At 45.0% G+C, this 27632-nt stretch overlaps 3 protein-coding genes across 12 annotated transcripts in view; 2 read left to right on the forward strand and 1 right to left on the reverse strand.

Moving 5' to 3' along the window:
- Positions 1-1667: 1667 nt before the first annotated feature.
- LOC136434040 (uncharacterized) lies at positions 1668-4040 on the forward strand. Its single transcript, XM_066426698.1, has one exon. The coding sequence runs from the start codon at positions 1698-1700 to the stop codon at positions 3735-3737; it is 2040 nt and encodes a 679-aa protein (XP_066282795.1). The 5' UTR covers positions 1668-1697; the 3' UTR covers positions 3738-4040.
- A 3551-nt stretch (positions 4041-7591) lies between these two features.
- LOC136432073 (IgGFc-binding protein-like) lies at positions 7592-16480 on the forward strand. The gene is made up of 10 exons (XM_066423091.1): positions 7592-7655; positions 8230-8402; positions 9001-9223; positions 9698-9831; positions 10641-10883; positions 11621-11742; positions 12577-12726; positions 13789-13953; positions 15168-15364; positions 16410-16480. The coding sequence occupies exons 1-10, from the start codon at positions 7592-7594 to the stop codon at positions 16478-16480; spliced, it is 1542 nt and encodes a 513-aa protein (XP_066279188.1).
- A 9030-nt stretch (positions 16481-25510) lies between these two features.
- Positions 25511-27632, reverse strand: part of LOC136434041 (calsequestrin-1-like) — a 33968-nt gene continuing 31846 nt past the window's right edge. For 3 of the 10 annotated variants that reach the window (XM_066426702.1, XM_066426699.1, XM_066426700.1), the window contains one exon: positions 25511-26963. In XM_066426702.1, coding sequence (XP_066282799.1) covers positions 26632-26963 — 332 coding nt within the window. In that variant the 3' untranslated portion in view covers positions 25511-26631. Of the gene's footprint in view, positions 26964-27128; positions 27211-27285; positions 27308-27480; positions 27612-27632 lie in introns of those variants that run through there. The other 7 variants (XM_066426709.1, XM_066426703.1, XM_066426706.1 and 4 more) reach the window with 3 other exon arrangements.

Here is a 27632-nt window from a genome sequence, read left to right on the forward strand (position 1 = left end):
AGTGTGTGCATACTAACGCTAGTCTCTGTTGCTGTGTTTATACTACCCATTGGAGAAAGCTTTTACGTTAGACTGTAGAAAGTTAATAGAGTTTGAGTGCCGACGGGGCTCAATGTGATTCGGATCATTACGTTTCGAGGGCCTACTGTAATTGTCCTTTTTTATTATAGAGAAGTGGTTAACTTGGAAAGCTTTTGTTCCCTTGTTTTTGTATAATGCCTGTCTCGTGTTTCTGTGACAACTGAGAGACACAGGTGCTGCTCTTTTCGATGAGGGCTGCAAAAGAAATGATAATATATTAATAACACTGTGTGAAAAAGACTTTTATTGTACATTTATGTACGTAATAAGTCCGGCTCAGTGTCCAAAATTGAGGACGCTGGGACTTTGCAAGAGGGATCAAAGAAGCCATTTACATCAGGGCCTTACAACAATACCTCAACAGAGACGGGGGGCGCCACAGACTTTCTGCAACTTATGATCCACTGCTCACCGAGTCACGCCTATACATTAGCTCGAAAGCTGGCCAATTAATGAACTTTGAAAATACATGTGAAAGGCCATGTGATACATGTGAAACGTAATGTGATACATCTATAAACAAAGTAAACACGAATCTGAAACCGACGAAGGTGCAAGATCTTTTGTGAGGAAGTTGACATACCCTCAGGGTGTATAAGTTAATCAATAGAATTAAGTGTGCGAACGTGGCATGTTACCAAACAATGTACAGTTTGTAGAGGTCAAAATACCAGGAGAATCCCCCCGTCGTGTTCAAGTTTGTTTCGTTGGCATGGCCAGTTCAAACTCACCAAGTCAGGCCTAAAAAACGGAACTTCCTCATTCAATGCATAATGTATCATGTCAATACTGACAACACTGTCAATAGAGTGTCACTCGCCGGTGCGGTTTCTCACTGTCGGTAACCTCTCTGAGTGTACGACCGCGTCATGGCAGTTAACCTGATACTAACACTTCTGATTAGTGTCTACGCCGTCTTTAGTCGGACCAGGTTAGCGGAGGGGCGCAGCTTCAACGTTTCCGTGCCTGAAAATGCTGAAATCGGGACAGAGGTTGTCGATGTGCGACACTGGCTGGCCATGCAGAAAGCGGAACTTCCGTGTGTGAAAACGGAGGGAGATCCGTACGGCAGGTTCCTTCTGACTAACGAGTGCACCCTTAAGGTCGCCAACCCCCTGGACTGGTCAGTACAGTCGGAATACACCATCAAGATTCGCGTCGGGGGTCGACTAGAAGTTACGAGTGTGGCGATACAGGTTACCGACGTCTCGGGCTATCCTCCCGTGTATAACGAGACGTGTGAAACTCCAATCAACCCCACCGGTAAGGACGCCGGAGAACTTCTGTTCCGATTTGACTTGAACGCAGAAGCCGAGACAGATACTGGAGACGTGTTTGTGGTTAGAAATACGTTAGGCAGTCCTCTCGACAATTGGAACAGAAGGTCTGATGCTCTCCTGCCCTACAAGGAAAACGGTAATTGCCAGGTTCAGGAGTTGTGGATTGTCCGTACCCTGAATGATTTAGTAGCTGCAGACCAACTGCGGAACGGGAAGTTCCGTAACTTATCTTGTCGTGCGGACGTCAGAAATTCAGAACTTTCTATCAACCTGTTTTCTAAATCATTGATGGGTCGATATCGGGAACGATATTCAGGTGATTTCAAATTTATTTACATGTTTACTTGGACATTCCAAGCAAAGAGCACAGTACGTTTTGTCTGCAAATTTCCGCCTATTGGAAAATCGTTTAGAGTAAGTACACACCCAACCCCGATTAGACTTGCACACGTACAGTCGTTAAACATAGACGTCCATCCGCAAGGCTGTCCTGTTGGAAAATACGGCTTACTCTGCAACAAAAACTGTATCTGTAAGAACGGCGCCCGCTGTCATGGGTTTAATGGGGCGTGTAAATGTCAACACGGCTGGCAAGGTGTAGCCTGTGACATTCCGAAACCTGACATCGCCGCAACAACGACACCTAGCGATTCAAGGGCCATCTACATTTCCACCAACGTGACAATTCACTGCCGTGCGTACCACATTGATGTCGACACTTTGTCGTTGCGGTTTTCAAATGCATCTGAGATCACGAGTGAAGGTGTAAATCAATTAGATGTAAAGCTTTTCAGCGTACAGTTACACGACGAAGGTCGCTATACGTGTCAGGTCAGAGACAAAGACGGAAAGGTCTTCAATGCAACAATTGTGTTAAACGTCAACTGTCCACCAAACATAAAAGGCGAACTCTGTGATGAAGTGTGTGATTGCCTATTGGGTGCCAGCTGTGACCGGTGGGCTGTAGCTGGTTGTGTGTGTCCACCGGGATGGACGGGAACCAGGTGTCAGACACAATGTCCGGAGGGCACGTACGGTAAAGACTGTGCAAAGACCTGTGGCTGCCAACATGGGGCGAGCTGTAGCCCTGACGACGGCAGGTGTAACTGCACGGCCGGCTGGTACGGATCGAACTGTGACGGAGCCTGTCCCAAAAGCAGGTACGGTTGGCGGTGCCGGCAGGTTTGCAGCTGTAAGAACAACGCCACCTGTCACCACGTGGACGGCAGCTGTGCGTGTGTGCCACCGTGGGGAGGGAGGAACTGTGACAAATTTGCCGTCACCCAGGCCACATCGCTGATCGAAATCCTTGTTCCCCTGGGCTCCATACTCCTAGTTGTTACCGTAGTACTAATCGTGCTCTACAAGACGAGATGCTTCTTGAAAAACGACGACCACGAAGCCGAAGTTCTCCGTGAGCTGACGCATGTGGAGGAGGACCTAGCACAGAACCTACAGCCGGGCTGGCTCAGACGTTGGGAAAAGAAGATCCACCATCTTACTCCTGGTGACTTGATAGGGCAGGGAATGTTCGGGCGGGTGATACAAGCGCAGCTTCGCACACCGAAAGGGGATATCACCGTGGCCGCCAAGACAGTCCGTGTAGAGGACGCGCAGTCTTACCGAGACTTTTACCGAGAAGCCGCCATACTAGTTGTCGTACATGAAGAGAAAGACCACGACACTCGCACATCAAATATTGTCCAATTCTTAGGAATGATCACCACATCTAAACAAAAGTATATTCTTCTCGAGTATTCACCGATAGGAGACCTCTTGTGGGTCCTTCGGCAGTTCAGAGTGGACGATGGGGACGGCCAGGCTGTCCTGGATGATCGTTTCTTGCGATACGCAGTACACGTGGCACGAGCACTAGGAGAACTAAAACGTCTGCGTATAGTTCATCGTGACGTGGCCGCTCGGAACGTCCTGATCTCGGTGGACGACGTGGCCAAGTTGGCCGACTTCGGGCTGGCGCGAGACGTTTACACCGCCGCTGATTACGTCTCCACGAGTCATGACGGGTGTCACAAACTCCTCCCGCTGAAGTGGATGGCGCTGGAGTCCATCGAGACCGGCGAGTACACCTGTCAGAGTGACGTCTGGTCCTTCGGCGTGCTGCTGTGGGAGATCGCCACGATGGGGAAAGATCCGTGCTATGATGGCAGGATTCAGCTGGACTTTCTTCAGATGGTCGGAATTCTGAGGCAAGGAATACGGATGAAGAGGCCGCCGGGATGTCCAGTGGACCTGTACCGACTGATGAGGTCGTGTTGGCGCGACGTCCCCGCTACAAGACCGACTCCAGGTGGAATAGAAAAGAGGCTACTACGACTGCTTCCACATGACGTCATTGAAATGGAGACTGCGCTGTAGACATTCCAGACTTCAAACTTGACACAAAAGTTGAACGTTGTGTAGTCAGGGTGAAGCCCAGAATAAGTCTGTATCTAAGATACCCACCGTTACAAACCGACAATAGACAGTGCAGCAGATATCTTTTTTTCATTCCGGCCTTTTAATTTTTTCCATAAATGAGTTTGCTCTTCATTACGTGGGTAACAGCAATTGCTTATGTTAATGTTCGACGGGTTCAAAGCGAACAATTTTGTAAAAGTTGGCTGTTTGACAATACTTGGTTGACTTGATGAGATGCAATGAAAATCGATCATTGTAAGGAGAACTTTTCACTTAATTGAATAGAATATCATATATTTTGTAAACAGTACAAACTGTGTATCCATAGCTGTTGGGTGATAATGTAGATGACCTTACAATCTCCAGAACCAAGGGCAAAGTGATACGTCATGAGAACAACGAAAACTATGATTCAGTTGTATTACCTTATATAAAATTCTAGCCAAAGTTGATTATTTCCTGATGAGGGTACCGATAAGAGAGGCTGCTACAACTGCTTCCACATTACGTCATTGAAATGGAGACTGTCGCGTAAACTGTAGACATTTTAGATCTGGAAATGTATAAAAGAAATGAAGTATATGTTGCAGACATGACTAAGACGAGGGTTCACCCACTCGTTCCTATATCATCGTGTGCCTGGGGGCAAATTTGCTTATTTGAAGTAAAATGTAGTCATTGGAAACTTTCATGTTTTTATGTATCAATCCTCACTTTAATAGGGGGTTCTAAGCCTAACGCGCCGGTTAACAGGTTCTTGATCTTCTAAATTCTCCCGAAAGGAGTCTGTGACCTCATCTCTGCTGCTATCGGAATCTGCCTGTCTGATGTGCAGGCCGCGGGAATTTGCAGATTCCCTGTCTCCGTTTGCCTCTCCTCCTCTTACCTGACATTCGCTGCAGTGGGTCACTGGCGCCAAACCACATGCAGAGACCATGTCATCCGCATGGTGGCTCCTCAGCTGTGCCCAAATATCCCACCTTGATTTTGTTGACAATTTGTCATTATACTAGAAGGGTGTGGTTTTGCCTTCGTTTGGAGCCCCCAGGTATCCCTGGGAACAAACATGACTCCTATCATCAATTCCATTAGCCAGCGTTTGAAAGATATTTACACCCAAACATTCTCATCCGAAATTCACAATGATGATAGAGAGAAATCTTATAGCAACAAATTACGAACGTACCGACTGTTTAAGTCCCTGTATAAGGAAGAAGAGTATTTATCTATAAGTAACATACAGCATAGAGTAGCTGTCACTAAATTCAGGATTAGTTGTCACAAATTACATATTGAAACAGGAAGGCACAACCGCACGCTTCTAGAACATAGAATTTGCCAATTTTGTGAGTTAAATCAAATAGAAGATGAGCGGCACTTCATTTTAGATTGTAAACTTTACGATATAGAAAGAAATGTTCTTTTCAAATGTATTAATGAGAAATTCCCATACTTTGAATATTTAAACGCAACGGATAAATTCATATTTTTGTTGCGTCTAGATAACCCTTGTATAAGAAACATGATCTGTTCATACATCTACACATGTACAAAGAAGCGAGAAGAAGTTGACTTTACTAGATTAGCTTAGCTTATCCTTTTCTTCTACCATGTATGTTTACACAATGTACTGTACATATTTCACTGTATATGTCACTTAGATGTTAGTTAGGTTTGTGTTAAACGACCTGTATCTAGCCCCTCGGGGCACGAACATACAATAAAGGTCTTCAATCATCATCATCATCATTATATCTTAAGTGTTATTTCGAACCATCTACTGTACATCTGAAGTGTAGTAAACTAGTGCTATGTGAGAAATAAAAGACGAGGTGAACAACAGCTGATGCTGATAATTTTATGAACAACAGCTGATGCTGATAATATTCGGGGAAGGTCTGTTAAGCCACCACTGTCGTTTCAGACAGACTACCTCGTTCCCACGTGATCACTGAATTACCTGAAAGAGGACAGAAACTTGGATTTTAATATATATATATCTGGAGATTGATCAAGATATAATGCATAGAAATAGATCAATATATAAAGCATTGAAATTGATAAAGATACGATCGACAAAAGTTAAGTTTCCAAACTTTTGTGCTGAGTGTATATGTATATATATATATATATATATATATATATATATATATATATATATATAACTTTTGTAGAATTCATTAGCATTGTTAATAAGCAAAGACTTATATGTCTTGATATTTTGTACTACCTACGAACTTGCCATACATTGTACCCGTTACAGTTGTTGTGCAATAGACTTTGATCTCTCTCTCTCTCTCTCTCTCTCTATATATATATATATATATATATATATATATTAATATATAGATAGATATATCTGTATATATAGAGAGAGATAGATAGATAGATAGATAGATAGATCGATAGAGATAGATAGAGATATATAGATAGATATAGATATATACATAGATAGATATAGATATATATATAGATATAGATATATAGAGGTTCCAATTCCTGTGTTGAATTACAGTTTTCCATCATAGGTTTCAAAATATGCCCCAGACCCTGCTGTTGAGGCTACCGTACCGGGTACATCTGTAGAAATCGAACTGAAAAGAACACAGCAGTAAACGTTATGCAACTGACTTATGTATTTACATAACTTATGCACGATGATGTATAGCCTCCGTTGCAGGCTTTCCCACTAGCGATTTTGGGTCCAGTTTGTTTGGCTGGGGTCCGTATCTGCTTGGGATCCTGTAACCGCTGTGATCCTGTAACCGCTGTGTGGAAAGCCTGCGTTTTGTCGCTCCCATTATTTACCACAAAGGAATTGTGGCATTTGTGCATCGATTATGCATATTAAGTCCTTATTTGCATGTTGGATACCTGCTGATGTTCCGCCGGCCACAAAGGTCAGAGTTTATACATGTATGGTGGGTTGTCCATGAGTCTCCCTGTAGACGATCTTAAACTTCAGTCAGCTCTCTATTTTTGGCACGGACTCAAGTTCGTTGCATCAATACGTATGCCATGGTAGAGAGCTCCCTTGAGAAATCGGAAAGGCACTTAAACGCCAATTTACTCACTTCACTCAGGTGAAAATGAGTACCTAGCTTCGGTTAGGGACGTTCCTAGTTCTAATAGGACGTTTGATGGAGGTCCCTTGTTTGAGGAGAGCACGTAAAATAAACCATCCCACCGCACTTATCGAAAATAGTAGGGGTCCTTCCCGGTGTGAGTGGATCAAATAAATCTGTCCGGATACGCAGCTTCAGTACAAAACTGTTGTGTTAAGCCACGAGGTGGTTTTCTAATCTTAAAGGGCAAGGCCATACTTGCCACCGATAGATATGCTTAGAGATTAGCGGCTTAACGGGAATGCAATACAAACTACCCCATCCAGCCCCACAGCAAGTTGTGATTAATTGAAATTCATTAGACTAAAACATGTGAACCTGCTAAGCTAGACAGTTCTGCGCATGGCGCTCCTTCGATTCTTGGCATCTCTGGAATGTCATGGACCTTTGAGTGAGGCTGGTGGGGAGGTCCACAAATATGTTAAGTAAGGGTCCGTTCACACTTGTGCGTATATTGAAGTCCGCATGAGTTGCGTACTGACATGTTTTGCTTTGGGTAAAGCTTGCCGGAATAAGTTGTTTTTAACTTTTACCCACCGTTATGTAGCCTGGTTATCGAACCGAAAAAAACACGATTTTTTTCGGCCGTTAACTTAACCTCAGGCAGGTAATGTTAATACGTAACTCATGCGGATTCGAATGTAAGCACAAGTGTGAACGTGCCCTTGACCCCTAATACAGACTAAGATGGCGTGTGCGCGTTTGGCCGTGTCTGTTCTGGCTCTGATCGCCTTGTTTACCTGCAGTCCAGGTAAGGTCTAAAATGCTATAAGCATTGTATCTATAAACATTGTGAAAAACTGCAGATCTACGTAGATACAAACGTAAATGCTGGTGTTACTACTTTCCTAAGGGTACATGAAAGTAATGCTATCCCGTATTGTATTGTATCAGCAATTAGGATGTTAGGTTTTATTCTATACTTCTATTTTGTACTATGTTTAAGAATTCTTGCCATACTTTGTGTCGCGTACAATTGTCGTGCGATTAAGTTCTTCTAACGTTCTTATTCTTCATGAAAGTAACGCCGAGAACATATTACTGCAATACCGCAAGAAAAGGCCTAAATCAACAACATTGCACCATGCAGCCAAAATAACTACAGACATTCTCTTAACGGAAAGCAACAACGCTCCCAATAGACGCGGAACAAAAAAAAACACTCCCAGCGCTTCGCTGCACCAAGATCTGGAAGCTCTGACCCCCAGAGGAAGGGTGTGCGCGGAGTACTGTAGGGGGAGAGTGTAGCAGACTGAAGTGGTGACCAGAGAAGGAAAAAAAGAAGAAGTGAAAATTACTAACTAAAGGTGTCTTTCTGTTTTCAGCTGTTCGCGACAACAAGGGTACTGAGTTCATCCTGACATTTCCGGAGAACCTTAACAGAGACAACCTCGACCCGAAACTTTTCTTCGCCTGTCCGCACCACGGCGGGGCTGATGTCAGGGTCACTCTTCTTTCAACCGGCCGTAACGAAAGGGTGCGGGTGGCGTATGGGCAGGTGAGTAGTCAGTTTGTTTGTTTGTTTGTTTCATTCAGATCCTCATTAACCTTCAGTTTTCACAAATTGTACACTATTCCTTCTGGAGTCCACGTATATAAAATACAATTCAATCGAATACAAGAACAAAACTTAATACAACTGTTAAGCAGTGAATTAGACTATATCAAATGTAATGAACTTAAATGTTAGCGGGAGAGGTCAGAGGTCAACTGAAAACAACGGAAATGACTCGTCAATGTCTCATGTATCTATGAAACATGTTACCCCCGTTCAGTCGTGGGGGAAGGACTTTAATGTGGCTAGACATCATCATATTCAACTTGTCAACATACATTCCATCATAAAAACCGAAATGCTACAGCATTTCAACTTCAATGTTTTAATGAAGCATGATATTCTATTCATTGGGTATGACATAAATGAAATACAAAACGGTGTATTCCGCATCACCCTTGTCGGTCCCGGTCCTCGCGCGGGTCGGATAGTTCGATCCGACCCTTGGGAGGGCCGGGACTGAGGGTGATCCGGAATACACTGTGTTGTATTCGTTATTCATTGACTGTGATTGTAAGTATTGTATTGACTGTATTGACAGGTGGAGCAGCTGGAAGTTGACCGTGCAGCCGTGGAGCTCGTCGGAAGCCAGAAGGGTAACCAGGCGATTCACATCCTGTCCGATGTGGAGATCGTGGTGTACGGAGTGTTCGCCGATAGGGACAGTTCTGACGCGTACCTGGCCCTCCCCACCGACGTGCTGGGGACCGAGTACTTCGTACCCTGTGCAAGCATCAACGAGCAAGGCCCCAGAAAGCCTGCTGGTAAGATCTTTTATTTCAGGGTTGCTTTGAGGAACATACGTACATACTCAAGGCTGACAAAAAAACACACACTATTGCCATGGCGGCGGTGTCCTCTGACTAAAGATACAGAAAAGAATACTTAAACCTGGGAAAGAATTCCATATCTGTGTCTATATAGCCGGTATAACCATCTTCCAGGCACACAACGCGGTAGCAGCTGGTTATATTACACCGAACGGCCTGTCACACCTAGACTGCAGTCACACCTAGACTGCAACCGTTCCTTAGGATGTTCCCATGTTCCTACAGTATTTCATGACAACGAGTTCCATAACTGTTGACTGTTATGGAACTCGTTTGAAAGAATAGATTGTTTCTATTAATATGATATGATGTTTCTGTCATTAAGACTTTTTCGTGCCCATTCGGCGGTCTTTATGGCATGATGTGTTTCGTATTTCAATTATGTCGGCGCGATCTATATTTTCGCAGAGATCGGAGTGGTCGGTGTCCATGGCGGGACGACCGTCACTATCGTCCCCAGCCAAGCCGTGACGTTCGACGGGCAAAACTACGCCGCAGGACAGGCGTTCTCTGTGGGACTGGACCGGTTTGAAACACTTCAGGTCGGAACCTTCAAAATGTTTGGATAGAGCAGTGATGTAACGATAGTCGTTTCGTTACCATGGTCTTCATCGTGATTAATTATTAGCCTCCAACAGGCCTCCCTACGGGTGTACGGATCGTAGAGTTCGGCAAAAAAAAAGTAATAATTGGTCAGTAGAGTCAGTCCACATACAGTTAGGTTAACAATTTCCCTTCAAAAATGAAACCCTATGATGGTCAAACTTCACCGACAAATATTCTCCCTATAGCCGTCGTAGTTAGTGTGGTTGAGACTGAGCAATAATTGCTATTCTGTCCGAACCGGAAATTTTCAAGGGTGCTGCGTGTTTTCAGTAGGCATTGTTTAGTCTCTGTCATGATGTCATGAATCATCGACAATGAATTGACCTCAATCCTGAAGTCGCTAACAGAATTATATCGCGACGATCATGGTTGTTGACTCAGAACCTGGAGGTACTTAGTTCAATTTCAATCCCTGACAGGTTCCGATGTTGTGCCGTTGGGAAAGGCACTTAACATGAAATTCCTCATTCAACTCGGGTAAAAATGAGTGCCCAGCTTAGGCTAGGGACGTCCATCGGATATGACGTTAAGGCCCCTTGTTTGAGGAGAGCCATACATGGAGCACGTTAAATAGCATACTATACTTATCGATACAAGTATCTCGGTGTGAGTGGATCAAATTAATCTTTCTGGATAGGCAGCTTGTACTGTTCAGTACACACCTGGCGTAATGAGGCGGTTTGCCGGGTATGCAATACAAACAAATTAATGAAAAAAACAACAAAAAAAACTGCCATACCTACAGGTACAGACGACTGAAGATCTGACGGGCTCGAAGATCACATCCAACCACCCAGTAGCCGTGCTGAGCGGAAACATGCGCGCCCCCTGCCTGCCCGCTGGGGTACCGCAGATAGGCAGTTCAGACCACGTGGTGGAGATGATCCCGCCCGTGGACACCTGGGGGAAGGAGTTCGTCACCGTGCCGCTGACCAAGCGTACCTGTGGCGACCTCTTCCGCATTGTGGCCGCCCGAAACAATACACAGGTACGGACAAGCCCTTCGCACTTGTGCGTATAGACAAGTCCGCATGAGCTGCGTATCAACATGTTTTGGGTTTAGGTAAAGTTTGCAACCGAAGAAGTAATTTCTTTTGTTCGATGACTGAAGGCTGCACAGTGGTGAGTCAAAGTAGAAAACAGCTTCTTCTCCGCAAACTCTACTTAAACCAAAAACATGTTAATGCGCATGCTCATGCGGACTTGTATATACGCACAAATGTGATAGGGCCTTACGAAAAACTAGACGGTATGTGTCCTAGACGCCGAATTTCATTGTCTTGACAAACGCCTGCCACTTCTTGTGAGGGCCTTTTTTTAAAGCCTTAAGAATGGGTTTCAGTGGGATGATTGACAAAGATCAAAGTCCATTTTTGAAAGCAAGTGGAAAATACAGTTGCGAAGGGTATAAGTTGACAAGCAAGTATCCAGAAACACATTGTAAATGCAATTTTTAAGCTCAACCCAAGGTTTCGTAAGAGCCGCCAAGTTTAAGTTTGTCCAATGGTTGTTCGCCATATCACATGTTACACATGGCTGTAATTGATTTGAAGGGTACTCGAGGGGTCATCAGAATATTGATGCTGCGTAATCCTGGTTCAGGGTCAAGTCGCCAATGCAATTACGTTCTTGGATTCAGCAAAATATTATTACCCGAACCAGAACACTCTCCTCTGGTCTTGTGAACGCTTTTAACCATGTCTATTTGATAATGTCCCTTCCAAGGTCGTAGTTACTAAAGAGAACACGATGACCTTGAACGCTGGGGAATTCTGGGAGATCGATGTCCCATCGGATGACTACAGACACGTGACCACCAGTGAGCCTGTCTTGCTGGTGCAGTACAGGTAAGAGCAAACCTGCAGAAGGGACCGACGTCAGAGGTCGCTTCACCTTTTAAAAGAAAGGGGAAGGACATGCCTGAATAATGTCATCAGGTTGGGAAATCGCTGGATAACAAGTTTCTTAATTTACAACAACATACATGTGTATACTCGCGTGTAAATGATTACCTAGCTCATCTAGGGTTAGGGACGTCCCTCGGATAGGACGTTAAATGGAGGTCCCGTGTTTGGGGAGAGCCACACTTCGAGCACGTAAAAGAACCCACCACCACACCTTTCGAAAAAGAGTAGGGGCATGCCCCGGTGTGTGATTGTCCAAACCTTACAGTCTGGTCCGGGTTGACATCTTGAAAAGGTGATAGTTTACCTGTTATGTCAATCCTTCCACAAATGTGGTAAATCTGAATTTAAAAAAAAAAAGTATTTACCATAGCCGACGCCTCCCGTCTGTTGCTCAGGGAAGTAATGGCTGGTTGTACTTCTCACTGCAACAGTAGGTGTCGCTGCTGTAGCGTTACAATGCGTCCCTAGGCCTAAAGTAAAGTATGTTCATATTTGCATCGATATCAGCAACAAATGAAGAGACGAAACTAATGGGAACGCTGCAGCAGCGACACCTAAGTATGTGGTTGTGAATAAAGGGCCTTGTTTTCAGAAGAGAAGAGAAGGATAGGACAAGTTTATGAAAGAGGCCACTAAATACTTAGTCTCACCAAAGACATTAACAAAATTTGTCATTTTCACTATTTGGTGAAGACTATGCGACATATGCGACATGCATTCTGCAACATTGTAAAAGTTCCAAAGCTGAAAAATGTAACTTTTCTTCATGAACAGCAAGAGTTCTGATGCTGACAACGCGCTCGCTGACCCCTTCATGACGGCCATCCCGCCTGTTGCCCAGTTCGAGGCAGAGTACACCTTCTCCACTGTCGACCTGATGAGTGACCAGTCCGAACCCACTCATCACATCAACCTGGTCACCAGGTACCTCCGACCGCTCTGTGTGTGTGGATAGCGCACGCTAGCCAGCTTACGCTACGGTCACAAGTGCGTCGGTGTCCGTAAGATGTGTAGCCCCGGGCGGGCCATGAAGCCACGAATTTGTTCCGGTGGACTGGCGGACACCGGGGGAGGTGTGTACCCCTAGATGTTCTCATGATTGGCGTGCGGCGTTTATTTGTTACCAGGCTGTTGCGTCACGTTCTGTGCTTTGTCACAAACTGAGCCCAGGCACGGTTTGTGACTCTACAACTGGTACAAGTCGGCTGGTAAAGCTGGTCTCCGATTGGATGGATAACCGTTGCCTAGCGACACCGTCTGGCATGACGTAACTGGGACCGAGTACGCCGCCGCACAACTGAATATTTCGGCACAAATCGTGACGCCACACAGGCCCCGGGTTGATTTTAAGTCCGGGTTATCTTAACTCCGAGTTAAAATCATCCCCAGGCCCGGCCGTGCCCAGAAATAGCCCGGTAGCCGCAGGGTATCCCTAGGAGCAACGTAGGGGTCACGCCCAAAAGCACAAAATAATTAATAATAACTTAAAATTAATAATAGCCCGTAAATTACCCGGCGGTGCCCCTTTTCCCAATTGTGGCTGTAGCATGTCGCCTGCCAAAGAGTATTCTTATAAAACACATTTGATTTTGTCTTCATTTACTGTGCCCAAGGAGGTATAACCTCCTTGCTGTGCTATACCAGAAAAAGGCAGTTGACCTATGTTGTCCCGTTGGGCTACCGGGCTATTTTGGGGCACAATCGGGGCCGTGGACATTTTTAACACGGAGTCAAAATCAACGCGGGGCCCGGTAACAAATAGGTGCCGTAAGCTAATCGTAAGAACATCGAGAGGTACCCGTCCGGTGTCCGGAAATCCACCGGGACAAATTTGTGTCTTCAGGGCTGGCGGTTATTGTGATTCGTTATACTAGTACTCTTTGATTGCATTTCATTTCATTTCGCATAACAACCTATCTCTCCGGGAGACAGGAAACTATTGTGAACAGCATGCTTTGATCATGTTGAATTCTGCAACTGGTACAGGTCGGCTGGCAAAGCTGGTCTCCGATTGGATGGACAACCGTTGCCTAGCGACACCGTCTGGCATGACGTAACTGGGACCGACTACGCCGCCGCACAACTGAATATTTCGGCCGGCATGCACACGGTTAGACACATCTCTCCAATAGTGACCGTCGGGCTGGTCAGGTAAGAAATACACCCAAATGAAATAAATGCCCTCTTTTTTCTATTTAGTTACAGATAAAAAAAAAGACAAAGTCACTTTATTTTCTATTATAAGTTTTTTACGCCAAAAATAATTACTGAAGCGTTAAGCAACTGGATGAAATTTAATTTGAAACAGTCAGACGAAAGACAGTGGATGCTGTCTGAAACGTCTGACTGTTTCAAAATTCTATCCAGTTGCTTGAGGTTTTTATTTTTGGCGTATCTTACTACCTGGATGTCTAACTTTCATCAACGTATAAGTTTTTTAGTTCTTTATTGGTTTACTCATAATGGAATTACAAAAGCATATGAGTATACAGAATAAGAAGGAAATGAAACGAGGATACAGCAAAACCTGTTTAATTATGTTCGTTTATCAGTTGTGATTATTTATTTCATTGTATGTTGTACATTTTACATTACTATAGCCAATTTCTGGCAGAGAGCAAATAAAGTTCATCTGCATTACCAGTAAAAACCAAGACAAGTTTTGCATGTGTAGTATGCAGACACACATACAGAAATAATATCAACCGTCATTAGCCACCAATCAACATCAAAATATTTAAAGTTATTAACAAGAAAGTGATGATATGCCATCATCATTGGACATTGACTAAGGTGTGAGTTATTTAAATGTTCGACCAAATTGTCTTCCGCCTTTCAGCCTTGATGATGCTCATGATGATTTCTGATTGTTATATACATTGTACTACCAGGCGTTTAAAGTATATGTTCGTGTTATGGTAATATATATTTTAGACTTTACCTAATAGTATGTATCCTTGAACCTTGAACGAGGACATCAGCGATGTCATCTCGAGAGACAATGAGTTTATGACTTATGTATAGTCAAACGTCCAAGTGTTTATCACAGTATGTTATGATAGTAACAATGTTATGTTTTATTTTAGAACGACATTTGAGAATTGTAATGAATCAGCAATTCAGCTACCCTGGGAGACCAGACACCGTATATCGGCTCGCCACCGAGCACCGCACGCGCGCTAAAGCTTTCCCGGCCCACCCTCCCGCTGCCCCCAAAGACAGACCCCGCCCCAATCTCCGCTGTAAACCCAAGCTCCGCTAGTCCCAGGGTACAATTCAGCCAATAGGCTGTGAGTGATTTATATTTTCAATAATTTAAAACCAAACATCATTTCGTCTCTTCCATCCGCCCTCTCCATTCCCAGTTACGGCTTTGCACCACGGGACTCGTACGGCTGCCCCGGCGGGCAGCGGCTGGCCCGGATCGCCGCCCCGTGCAGCACCACCGCCCCCGTCCCCGCCGACCGCGTGGACAACGACTGTGACGGGCGCGTGGACGAGGAGCTGCTGAACGGCATGGACGAGGACGGAGACGGGCTGATCGACGAAGACTTGGCTACTAGTGAGTGGCTCCTTATTCTTTCTCATTCGCTCGATAACTCACTCACTCACTCACTCACTCACTCACTCACTCACTCACTCACTCGCACTCATTTACTTACACTAGCTCTTTCACTCACTCACTCACTCATTCACTTACTCTCCCCGGCTCATTTGTACACTCACTCACTCACTCACTCACTCATTCATTCACTCACTCATTCACTCACTCTCTCCGGCTCATTTGCTCACTCACTCACTCACTCACTCACTCACTCACTCACTCACTCACTCACTCACACTCTCTCTCTCTCTCTCTCCGGTTCATTTGCTCACTCACTCACTCACTCACTCACTCACCCACCTACTCACTCACTCACTCACTCACTCATTCATTCACTCACTCATTCATTCACTCTCTCCGGCTCATTTGCTCACTCACTCACTCACTCACTCACCCACTCACTCACTCACTCACTCACTCACTCACTCACTCACTCACTCACTCACTCACTCACTCACTCACCCACTCACTCACTCACTCACTCACTCACTCACTCACTCACTCAATCGAGCCGACCAGATTCACTAATTCTTACTTGGAGACGCCTAACTGGTCGGGTTACTTCTCGTTGAGGTTTAGACCTACAGTACTATGGCAAAGTTATGTGTTCACAACTACGTATCTTAACAAGAGCCGATGTTTCGATGACTGTCTGTCCTTTTCATCAGGGCAATTCTGACTGGTTCACAGCGCACTGAAGTTATGTGTTACTGGTTCACAGTGAACTAAAGCTAGGTGTTACTGCTAAGAATGCTTCAGTGCACTGTGAACCAGTAACGCCTTGCAGCAATGCACGGCGAACCAGTAACAGCGTGTAACACCCAGCTTCAGTGCACAGCGAACCAGTCAGAATCACCCTGATGAAGATGGCAAACAGTCATCGAAACGTCGCCTCTTGTCAGAATTTGGGGTTGTGAATAAAGAGCTTTGCTATCCATTCGTTCACTCACTTGATGAAATCATTCACGGATGTAGACTTACAGAATTCTCACTATCTCTGCAGTTAGCTGCGCTGGGAACAGGGAGCAGTACAGGACTTGCCTAGTGGAGCAATGCAGGAACCTGGTCCCTTAAAACAGACTCAACCCAGCGAGGGCAAGGCAGTTGTTTTAGCTGAGGCCTGAGATGTTTGATCCATGTATATGTGTGGCGACATGATACAATTGTAGCAATATGATGTTTTACCTGCTCTAGTATATCACATACACTGTCCACTACCGTGAAAAGAGCGATGCTACCATCCCCTAGATGCCTACTAGTATAGCGTCCACTTCCCTGTACCAGTATAATTTCTTACCAGTTTTTGCAAGGCATAAATGTATTTAGCCTTGATGTTGAGTACTTTGAGTTGCGCAGTAGAGTGCACCGTGCGCATCGAATTACATAAATTTTTTAAAGAATATTTTTCTAAGGCCACAGCAAGTAATTTTTATGGATGACATCAGCGCGCTCATTAATTTTCGCCTGATTTCGAAATAAAAAACAAGAAATTTCATTGCCCTCCGACGGTGGTCAACATGCCAAAAATTGGCAAATATGTCGTAGACGTTGACAGTCTAAGGTATTTCATTGCATATGAATACCCAGTGTAGTTCCTGCCCATGATGGTATGACAAGCTGTTTTCTGCGTTTGTTCTAGTTAACTGAGCTGTATGCACATCTTCAAGAACAGTTTAATGTTGACAGTCTAAGGTGTTTCATTGCATATGAATACCCAGTGTAGTTCCTGCCCATGATGGTATAATAACAAGCTGTTTTCTGCATTTGTTCTAGCAAGGACCTAGTTAATTGAGCTGTATACACAAGGTGTTTCATCGCATGTGAATTCCCATTGTAGTTGCTTTAGATGATGGTACAACAAGCTCTTTTCTGCATTTGTTGTAGTTAGTCTATTGAGATGTTTACACATCTACAATGACATGTTTACATTAAATCAAGGAGGTTTTATATTATATATGAAACCTCATTGGTTGAATACGGGAATAAAAGACTTGTTGGTCATGATATCATATTTCCTCGCCTCAATTCTTGTTTAACAAGACTTATGATCTCAAAATTTGAAAATATTGGAATCTTGTTTTTTTTGGCCCGCCTTGTTTTTTTTTCGCCCTATCTCATTAATTTTGGAGTCTGCGAGGATGTCATCCATAAAATTCACTTGCTGTGGCCTAAAGCAAACTTTGCTCCGAAAGGTCCAGGTTTCTGCTAAGGAGGACAGAGGAATGTGTTTTTCTAGAATCATGGCCAAATAACTTTCTGACCTTTGCCTTGTGTTGGCCAGAAATTGACCCCTAAATGAGATGGCCCTGCTTTCTCTTTAGCTGGGCTGACCCTTTAGAACGGGGGGGGGGGGGGGGGGGGGGCAGGGTGTCATTTCAGTCTTCCGAATGGACTTTTGAATGTTGGAGATGATCTCCTGCTATTATTACCAAGGAAACCTGACAAATCCAGCTTTGCAGCGGGGGTTAAGGGTTAAGGCTTTAAACTTTAGGTAAATGTGTTTTGAAGTGTTTTTGATTTAGTGGCAACACTGCGATATCCAATAAAGTCTTGTATCTTGGAGTGATTTTTTTATGTGTTGCAATTGAACGTTCATTTGGTGTCCCCTCATTAGAAACTGCACCATGGCACGCAGGTATGTACCATTTTTTGACAGCTAGAATGGCTCCCGTACAGGTAGGAGGTTAATTAATGCAATGGATTAACATTGGACAGGTTGCTACGAGGTTACCCTCCACAAACACACATAAACCCCCTTATTCCGTGCGCTGTTAGAATGCGTTTTATATTGAATAACATATTACTTTGAACTGTCGTTGATAAACTATCATGTTATTGGAAATTGAGCAGCTACTAGGCTGCACATGAGACGCGAGTGTATGTAGTTGTCCCACACCTTGCCATGCGTTTACTCAGGTGGCGACCTCCGCATAATAAACGCCCGAATTTCAGGGGTTGTCAAAGTATCCATCCGAGTTTTACGGAATCCATACGATCCACTACTAAGAAGCATACAGATTTTACGGAATTCACACGAATTTTACGGAACGTACACGAGTTTCACGGAATACATGCGATTCTGACTATTTTGTCGGACCAGTAGGTGGTCACGTGACATGAGCGGTAAATCCAAGATGGCGGCCCCCTGTCTCCTACGATATCTCTATGTCAAGGACATCACTATCATGTAAGAGTCAAGATGGCGATAGCTTGTGAATACAGAACAAGCTTGAAAAAACGGAAGTGCCTCGGGCGATGGTTATGGGTATGATAGTGACAGACTGACTTGTTGTAGATACAGAACAAGATAAGAAAAAACGGAAGCTTTTTTATGTAATGGTTATAGGATAAAAGAGGTCAATACTGATAGACAATACTGACTTGTGGCAAATAAAGAAGAACAGTAAAAAACATAATTTGATATTATTTTGAAACATTTATGTACAATAGTTTTTGTTTGTACACGTACTTAGAATATTGTTATAGCTTGTTATTCTGCCCATGTCAAAATTCCAATGTACTGTCTTGTCCCTGTCAGCAGGGCTAGCCCTTTGTAATAGCCACTGGCTAGTTGGGCAGCCCTGACTGTGTGTACTGAACAGTGAAAAAAAGGAACTGCCCCGAGCGATGAGTAAGGTTTGACGAGGTTAATGCTGTCAGACAATACTGACTTTCTGTAGAGATACAAGATACAGATTCCCTAAGGCAATGAATAATTATGGTATGATGACGTCAGTAATGACAGCAAGGTGTCACTCGCCGGTGCAGTTTTAGTGTCCCTGTTTGGGTTCGCGGTTTCTCGTGATCACTGTCTGTAACCTCCCTGTGAGAGGACGGCCGCGTCATGGCAGTTAACCTGATACTTACATTTCTGATTAGTGTCTACGTCGTCTTTAGTCGGGCCAGGTTAGCGGAGGGGCGCAGCTTCCACGTTTCCGTGCCTGAAAATGCTGAAGTCGGGACAGAGGTTGTCGGTGTGCGACACTGGCTGGCCATGCAGAAAGCGGAACTTCTGTGTGTGAAAACGGAGGGAGATCCGTACGACAGGTTCCTTCTGACTAAGGAGTGCACCCTTGAGGTCGCCAACCCCCTGGACTGGTCAGTACGGTCGGAATACACCATCAAGATTCGCGTCAGTTTCCACCGAGAAGTTACGAGTGTGGCTATACAGGTTACCGACGTCTCGGGCTACCCTCCCGTGTATAACGAGACGTGTGAAACTCCGATCAACCCCACCGGTAAGGACACCGGAGAATTTCTGTTCAGAGCTGACGGAAACATGGAAGCCGAGACGGATACTGGAGACGTGTTCGCGTTCAGAAATACGTTAGGCAGTTCTCTCGACAATTGGAACAGAAGGTCTGATGCTCTCCTGCCCTACAAGGAAAACGGTAATTGCCAGGTTCAGGAGTTGTGGATTGTCCGTTCCCTGAATGATTTAGTAGCTGCATACCAACTGCGGGACGGGAAGTTCCGTAACTTATCTTGTCGTGCGGACGTCAGAAATTCAGAACTTTCTATCAGCCTGTTTTCTACATCATCGATGGGTCAATCGCTTCTGAGCTTTGTCCGGGAACGATATTCAGGTTATCTCAAATTTATTTACATGTTTACTTGGACATTCCAAGCAAAGAGCACAGTACGTTTTGTCTGCAAATTTCCGCCTATTGGAAAATCGTTTAGAGTAAGTACACACCCAACCCCGATTAGACTTGCACACGTACAGTCGTTAAACATAGACGTCCATCCGCAAGGCTGTCCTGTTGGAAAATACGGCTTACTCTGCAACAAAAACTGTATCTGTAAGAACGGCGCCCGCTGTCATGGGTTTAATGGGGCGTGTAAATGTCAACACGGCTGGCAAGGTGTAGCCTGTGACATTCCTAAGCCTGATATTGCAGTAACAACGACACCTAGCGATCCGGCGGCCATCTACATTTCCACCAACGTGACAATTCACTGCCGTGCGTACCACATTGATGTCGACACTCTGTCGTTGCAGTTCCCAAATGCATCCGAGATCACGAGTGAAGGCGTAAATCAGTTGAACATAAAGGCTATGATCAATGCACAGTTACAGGACGAAGGTCGCTATACGTGTCAGGCCGGAGACAAAGATGGAAAAGTCTTCAATGCAACAATAGTGTTAAACGTCAACTGTCCACCAAATAGAAAAGGTCAACTCTGTGATGAATCTTGTGATTGCCTACATGGTGCCAGCTGTGACCGGTGGGCTGGTTGTGCGTGTCCCCCGGGATGGACCGGAACCAGGTGTCAGACACAGTGTCCGGAGGGCACGTACGGTAAAGGCTGTGCAAAGACCTGTGGCTGTCAACATGGGGCGAGCTGTAGCCCTGACGACGGCAGTTGTAACTGCACGCCCGGCTGGTACGGATGGAACTGTGACGGAGCCTGTCCCAAAAGCAGGTACGGCTGGCGGTGCCGGCAGGTTTGCAGCTGTGAGAACAACGCCACTTGTCACCACGTGGACGGCAGCTGTGCGTGTGTGCCACCATGGGAAGGGAGGAACTGTGACAAACTTCACTACCGTACGGTAGTCATTCAGACTACGTCGCTGATAGAAATTCTTGTTCCCCTGGGCTCCATAATCCTAGTTGTTACCGTAGTTCTAATCGTGCTCTATAAGACAGGTCAGTCCTTGAAACGGGAAGACCACGAAGCCGAAGTTCTGCGTGAGCTGAGTAAAATGGAGCACGACCTAGCTCAGAGCCTACAGCCGGGCTGGCTCAGACCTTGGGAGAAAAAGATCAGCCATCTTACTCCTGGTGCCCTGATAGGAGAAGGGATGTTTGGGCTCGTCAGAAGGGCACGACTCCACACACCTCAGGGAGAGCTAGACGTTGCCGCCAAGACAGTTCGCGTTGAGGACTCCCAGTCCTACCGAGACTTCTACAGAGAAGCAGCCATTCTGGTAACTGTGCACCAGGAGCAAAGTGGCGATCGCCGTGAGTCCAACATTGTTCGACTTGTGGGGCTCATCACCAAGTCTGTAGAGAAGTACATTCTTCTGGAATATGCCCCAAAAGGGGATCTGCTCGGTTTCTTACGGGGGATAAAGAACGCCCGTCAGGAAAACCTACTTGGAAACCTTCTTGGATACGCAGTTCACATATCACGAGCTCTTCAAGAACTGGAACGCTTGAGAATCGCCCATCGTGACGTGGCCGCTCGCAATGTTCTGATCACTGCCGATGACGTGGCCAAGTTGGCTGACTTTGGACTGGCCAGAGATGTCTATGCCACTACTCAGTATGTCCGATGCAACCGTCCAGGCGTGGACGAACTCCTTCCGCTGAAGTGGATGGCGCTGGAGTCCATCGAGACCGGTGAGTACACCTGTCAGAGTGACGTCTGGTCCTTCGGCGTGCTGCTGTGGGAGATCGCCACGCTGGGGAAAGACCCGTGCTATGATGGCAGGATTCAGCTGGACTTTCTCCAGATGGTCGGGATTCTGGAGCGAGGAGTACGTCTCGAGAGGCCGCCGGGATGTCCAGAGGACCTGTACCGACTGATGAGGTCGTGTTGGCGCGACGTTCCAGGTACAAGACCGACTCCAGATGGGTTAGAAAAGAGGCTGCTGCAACTGCTACCACATGACGTCATTGAAATGGAGACTGCGCTGTAGACATTAAAGACCTTGAAATTCGCAAACAAAGGATGAACATCCCCTGTAGCCGATCTACGCACGCGTGTACCAGCTGTCATATACAATTGCACGATTGATGATTTAGTGCTTTTGACCTTAAAAAAATGTAACAATTAGAAAGATGCAATTCGTATGTCTTACTCTGTATGCTACAAGCTGCAGTACCGCCTGCTAGGTCTCGATGGCGTTGCCGGGTGGTTGAGTGTAATCTGGTCGTGTCTTACCACGTATGCAACAGTGCCTTTAAGTAGTCGTGTCTGTAATTCATCATTATGTCATATAATATCTGATGGGTACATGGTGTTGGACATGTGCCGTGATTTTTAGATGAAGTGTTACCATAGGTATAGCTGTAATGCAATACTCTTTCACTTTATCGCCATGGTGCTGATAATTCATTGGTGCCTCAGCAAATTTTATGCTTTATTGGTTTTTATGCGTGTATGACATTATAGCTCTTGTTTTGAAGTTATGGTTCACTTTTAAAGGAAGGCGTTGTACGCTTTCTGTCGTTCCTGCAAGAAGATAGATAAGATATTAAATATATGTCAGATAAGCACCCAGGACAATATCTAGTTAATAAAATAAGCTATGTTAGTAACTGGGTTTTCTTTTATTATGTATGTAACGTTTATGTTGTAAAGGCTTAACAGGAACTTTTAGTTATCTCTTTTAGCACTTCATATTTTTAACAAGTACCACAATAAAAAGTTTGTAACAAAAGTGTATTTTATTGTATTATTGCCATATATAATCATTTTAAAAAAAACACAGGGCCAAATGTGTGATATCTTTTTTAAAAGTGCAAAATCTGAGCTTTACATTGTATAACATAAGGGGGTTGCTCGATACGAAAGTACAAAAAAAATTAAAAAGTAATTTCTTCTATTTCAAGAGGGTCTTGAAGCCCCAGTGACTGACGGAGAGGATGTAAACCATTACAATACCACCCCCCCCACACATCTCCTTTTTTCTGATCTAACATGTGTAGGTATGTTTACTCCGATACCCCCATACACAATGGGATGCATCGTCGTCTACTGTCAATATTGATATAGAATGCCCAGGGGCCTTATACCTCGACATTAGACCACAATGCATCACAATGCACATGAGCACTGGAAACTCTGAACAGGCTTATGAACGCCATGTTCCCAGGAGTGACTGACGGATTTCGACTTTAGACCACAATGCATCACGCTGCACATGGGCACTGGAAACTCTGAACAGGCTTATGAACGCCACGTTCCTAGGAGTGACTGACGGATTTCGACATTAGACCACAATGCATCACGCTGCACATGGGCACTGGAAACTCTGAACAGGCTTATGAACGCCACGTTCCCAGGAGTGACTGACGGATTTCGACATTAGACCACAATGCATCACGCTGCACATGAGCACTTGGGACTCTGAACAGGCTTATGAACGCCATGTTCCCAGGAGTGACAGTGACAGATTTCGAGTTTAGACCACAATGCATCACGTTGCTCATGAGCACTTGGGACTCTGAACAGGCTTATGAACGCCATGTTCTTAGGAGTGACAGTGACAGATTTCGAGTTTAGACCACAATGCATCACGTTGCTCATGAGCACTTGGGACTCTGAACAGGCTTATGAACGCCATGTTCTTAGGAGTGACAGTGACAGATTTCGACTTTAGACCACAATGCATCACGTTGCTCATGAGGACTTGGGACTCTGAACAGGCTTATGAACGCCATGTTCCCAGTAGTGACTGACAGATTTCGACTTTAGACCACAATGCATCACGCTGCTCATGAGCACTTGGGACTCTGAACAGGCTTATGAACGCCATGTTCCCAGGAGTGACTGACAGATTTCGACTTTAGACCACAATGCATCACGCTGCGCATGAGCACTTGGGACTCTGAACAGGCTTATGAACGCCATGTTCCCAGGAGTGACAGTGACAGATTTCGAGTTTAGACCACAATGCATCACGTTGCTCATGAGCACTTGGGACTCTGAACAGGCTTATGAACGCCATGTTCTTAGGAGTGACAGTGACAGATTTCGAGTTTAGACCACAATGCATCACGTTGCTCATGAGCACTTGGGACTCTGAACAGGCTTATGAACGCCATGTTCCCAGGAGTGACAGTGACAGATTTCGAGTTTAGACCACAATGCATCACGTTGCTCATGAGCACTTGGGACTCTGAACAGGCTTATGAACGCCATGTTCCCAGGAGTGACAGTGACAGATTTCGAGTTTAGACCACAATGCATCACGTTGCTCATGAGCACTTGGGACTCTGAACAGGCTTATGAACGCCATGTTCTTAGGAGTGACAGTGACAGATTTCGAGTTTAGACCACAATGCATCACGTTGCTCATGAGCACTTGGGACTCTGAACAGGCTTATGAACGCCATGTTCCCAGTAGTGACTGACAGATTTCGACTTTAGACCACAATGCATCACGCTGCTCATGAGCACTTGGGACTCTGAACAGGCTTATGAACGCCATGTTCCCAGGAGTGACTGACAGATTTCGACTTTAGACCACAATGCATCACGCTGCGCATGAGCACTTGGGACTCTGAACAGGCTTATGAACGCCATGTTCCCAGGAGTGACAGTGACAGATTTCGAGTTTAGACCACAATGCATCACGTTGCTCATGAGCACTGGAAACTCTGAACAGGCTTATGAACGCCATGTTCCCAGGAGTCACTGACAGATTTCACAAGTTTTCTGTTTGACCTTCACCATCTGCCTGGCGCCTTTGGATGGGGTATGTTTATCAGACCCCTTAGGAAGTTGAAGCTGGGGGTAATGTGATACTCCCGCCTCTTATCAATTGACAGATAACGTTAGAAGCTGTCGCCTTCCAAAGTTTTACGGCGCAGAAGGTCACTGGTTAATTCAATGTTGGAGGCCTCAGTAGGGCTCTTGTGAAACAAATTGGTGTGGAATTGATGACTTCCTCCGCAGCGGGCATGAATAATGAAATAACGTAATTACGTGCAGAACCCCGCTGTCTGGGAGGTGGCTCGAGTCTGTAGTCTCATCGATAGTCTGTATCAGTAAATAATGGAGCAGCATCTCTTCAGAGGAGAGCGAAGTTCTGTTCCGATATAAGGAGGAGAATCGATGGTCTGCGTAGAAGCTATATTGGGCAAGCTGTCATTTCGTCATTCCGACCAATGGGTCTCTCATTCAGTAACCAAAAATAAAAAAAATCCAAATACATGCTCATGTCATCTTTCGCTCATTGTGACGAATCCTACATGGCTTCTGCAATTATTTTACACCTTTTGTTTTCGTTCAGCAAACTGTACAACGTACTCAGGTGATGATTCCTAGTCATTACATGGCAGTTCTATGACAATGTATAAATAATTCATAATTCGTTGTCGTTTGATACTTGTCTAGCAGATGGACGCGATCAACAAAAGACACTGCCTCTTGGTTGGGAAATACTTTATTCTTCCGGAAAATTAACATAGTCACTCTTTCTCTGTTATCCACAATCAAGAAATCAGCACCGTTCTAACCGCCTACTAACCTGCCTAAACAGTTGTTTTAACTCTGTAGCTAAATGTCTATAAAGTCAGAACCATAAGGCCATCTAAAGAATTTATTCCACCCTCCTACGCATCGTAGATCCTCCGCTACAAAAACTGCATGGAATCCGATCCTTTAGCACACCTTAAAGTATGCGTAAATGGTCTATTTTTTCACTCGAGTAAAAAAAGGACCACTACGCGGGCTTTAAGGTATGCTTAAAGATAGGATCGGTGCAGTTTGTACAGCCCAGAATGGAGGACAACATTCCGCTAGCCCGGCTGTAACTGGCAGCCGCAGCAGGTCCGTGCCAAATACAGCTGCATTGCTGACATGTTGGCGGCACACTGGCCCGCAGGCTGAGGCTGCTGACGTCAGACCGTTACCTACTCCTCGCGGCATCGTGTCGAAGAGGACCGGAACGTTCGAGACTCTGGCGACACCAGCGTCGCCAGACAAAACCTTCGGCGACATGACTTATTGCGAGTAAAGAACAGCAGGCCTTGGCCTGCTTTTCGTAATAATATCATTTTGTCAGTCATTATCCCGAACTGTTCCTGAAATATCCAAAATAAATCTTGTTTCTCTCCAATTCGACAGACACCGGCTTGAGGTACTTGGTCAACAGTTTGTAGGTCCCTTGGAATCTCAAATAGACATCTCTATAAAATGATATCATCTATTAGGTTTCATTTTCAGCCGAAAGTGTGCATAGTTCTGAGGTATGCAGAGCAGCAAATACGACCGTTCCCCCTGGTTGTAGCCTATTGCACCAAGGGGACGGACACGCTATCCTAATCTACATTGATTGCAACTCCCCCAGCTTTATTCGCTTTATACACAACATTTTGCTGAGGAGAGCCATAGACAGATTGTTATGACAAGGGACGTTTGTAAGTTACCAACGGATCCAGGTCTATCTAATCGGAGAACATATACAAGCATAGTTAAAGGATCCTGTACAGAGTCTATGCATAATAGCAAATGTGATGGTAAAATGTTTCTTTTTTTTTGGTACAAATTTACAATTCTTCATGGTCGTCATCATCGTCATCATCATCATCATCGTCATCATCATCATCATCGTCGTCATCATCATCATCGTCGTCATCATCGTCATCACTATCATCGTCATCATCATCATCATCATCATCGTCATCATCATCATCGTCGTCATCATCGTCATCATCATCATCGTCGTCATCATCATCGTCGTCGTCGTCGTCATCATCATCGTCGTCGTCATCATCATCATCGTCATCATCATCGTCGTCGTCATCATCATCGTCGTCGTCATCATCATCATCATCGTCGTCATCATCGTCGTCGTCGTCATCATCATCATCGTCGTCATCTGCAAATAGAAAACAGAAAAGTTTTTAGAATTTGTGCAGATCTGTAAAGTACCTATCTAACAACATGATGCTTAACGAGTCTAAATTGTTGCATCGTGTCAGCAGCACACAGCCTGTGACTTGCACTGTTAGGGAGAACTCAGCAGAAGCCAATAGCTGGCTTGTGCAGCACAATATTGTTAGTGCAAATAAGCACGAAGGAACGGGGCGTTTGCCGCCAAATCTCGAGTACCATCGTCGTCGTCGTCGTCGTCATCATCATCATCGTCATCATCATCATCATCATCGTCATCATCATCATCGTCGTCGTCGTCATCATCATCGTCGTCATCATCGTCGTCATCATCATCATCATCATCATCATCGTCATCATCATCATCATCATCATCATCATCGTCGTCGTCATCTGTAAATTGTTATGCACATAAAGCGTCTAAGAAGCTAGAAGCAAGACCTATGCTGGCGTCACAGAATTGCAAAGCGTATCATTGTTAAATTACCCATGAATAATAAAGAAAATTGCCGCATAATTTATCGTAGAGTACCATCGTCATCATCATCATCATCATCGTCGTCGTCATCGTCATCATCGTCGTCGTCGTCATCATCATCATCGTCGTCATCATCATCATCATCATCCTCGTCATCTGCAATTTGTTATATACACA

The sequence above is a fragment of the Branchiostoma lanceolatum genome, chromosome 4 (genome assembly GCF_035083965.1).
Source record: "Branchiostoma lanceolatum isolate klBraLanc5 chromosome 4, klBraLanc5.hap2, whole genome shotgun sequence".
Taxonomy (NCBI): Eukaryota; Metazoa; Chordata; class Leptocardii; order Amphioxiformes; family Branchiostomatidae; genus Branchiostoma; species Branchiostoma lanceolatum.

What these genes read in the sequence shown, in the direction of transcription:
- LOC136434040 (XM_066426698.1), top strand. Translation starts at nt 1,698, where the DNA reads ATGTTTACTTGGACATTCCAAGCAAAGAGCACAGTACGTTTTGTCTGC.
- LOC136432073 (XM_066423091.1), top strand. Translation starts at nt 7,592, where the DNA reads ATGGCGTGTGCGCGTTTGGCCGTGTCTGTTCTGGCTCTGATCGCCTTG. An exon ending in TGCGGGTGGCGTATGGGCAG is followed by an intron (nt 8,403 to 9,000) that starts GTGAGTAGTCAG and finishes CTGTATTGACAG; the next exon opens with GTGGAGCAGCTGGAAGTTGA. An exon ending in ACCGGTTTGAAACACTTCAG is followed by an intron (nt 9,832 to 10,640) that starts GTCGGAACCTTC and finishes CCATACCTACAG; the next exon opens with GTACAGACGACTGAAGATCT.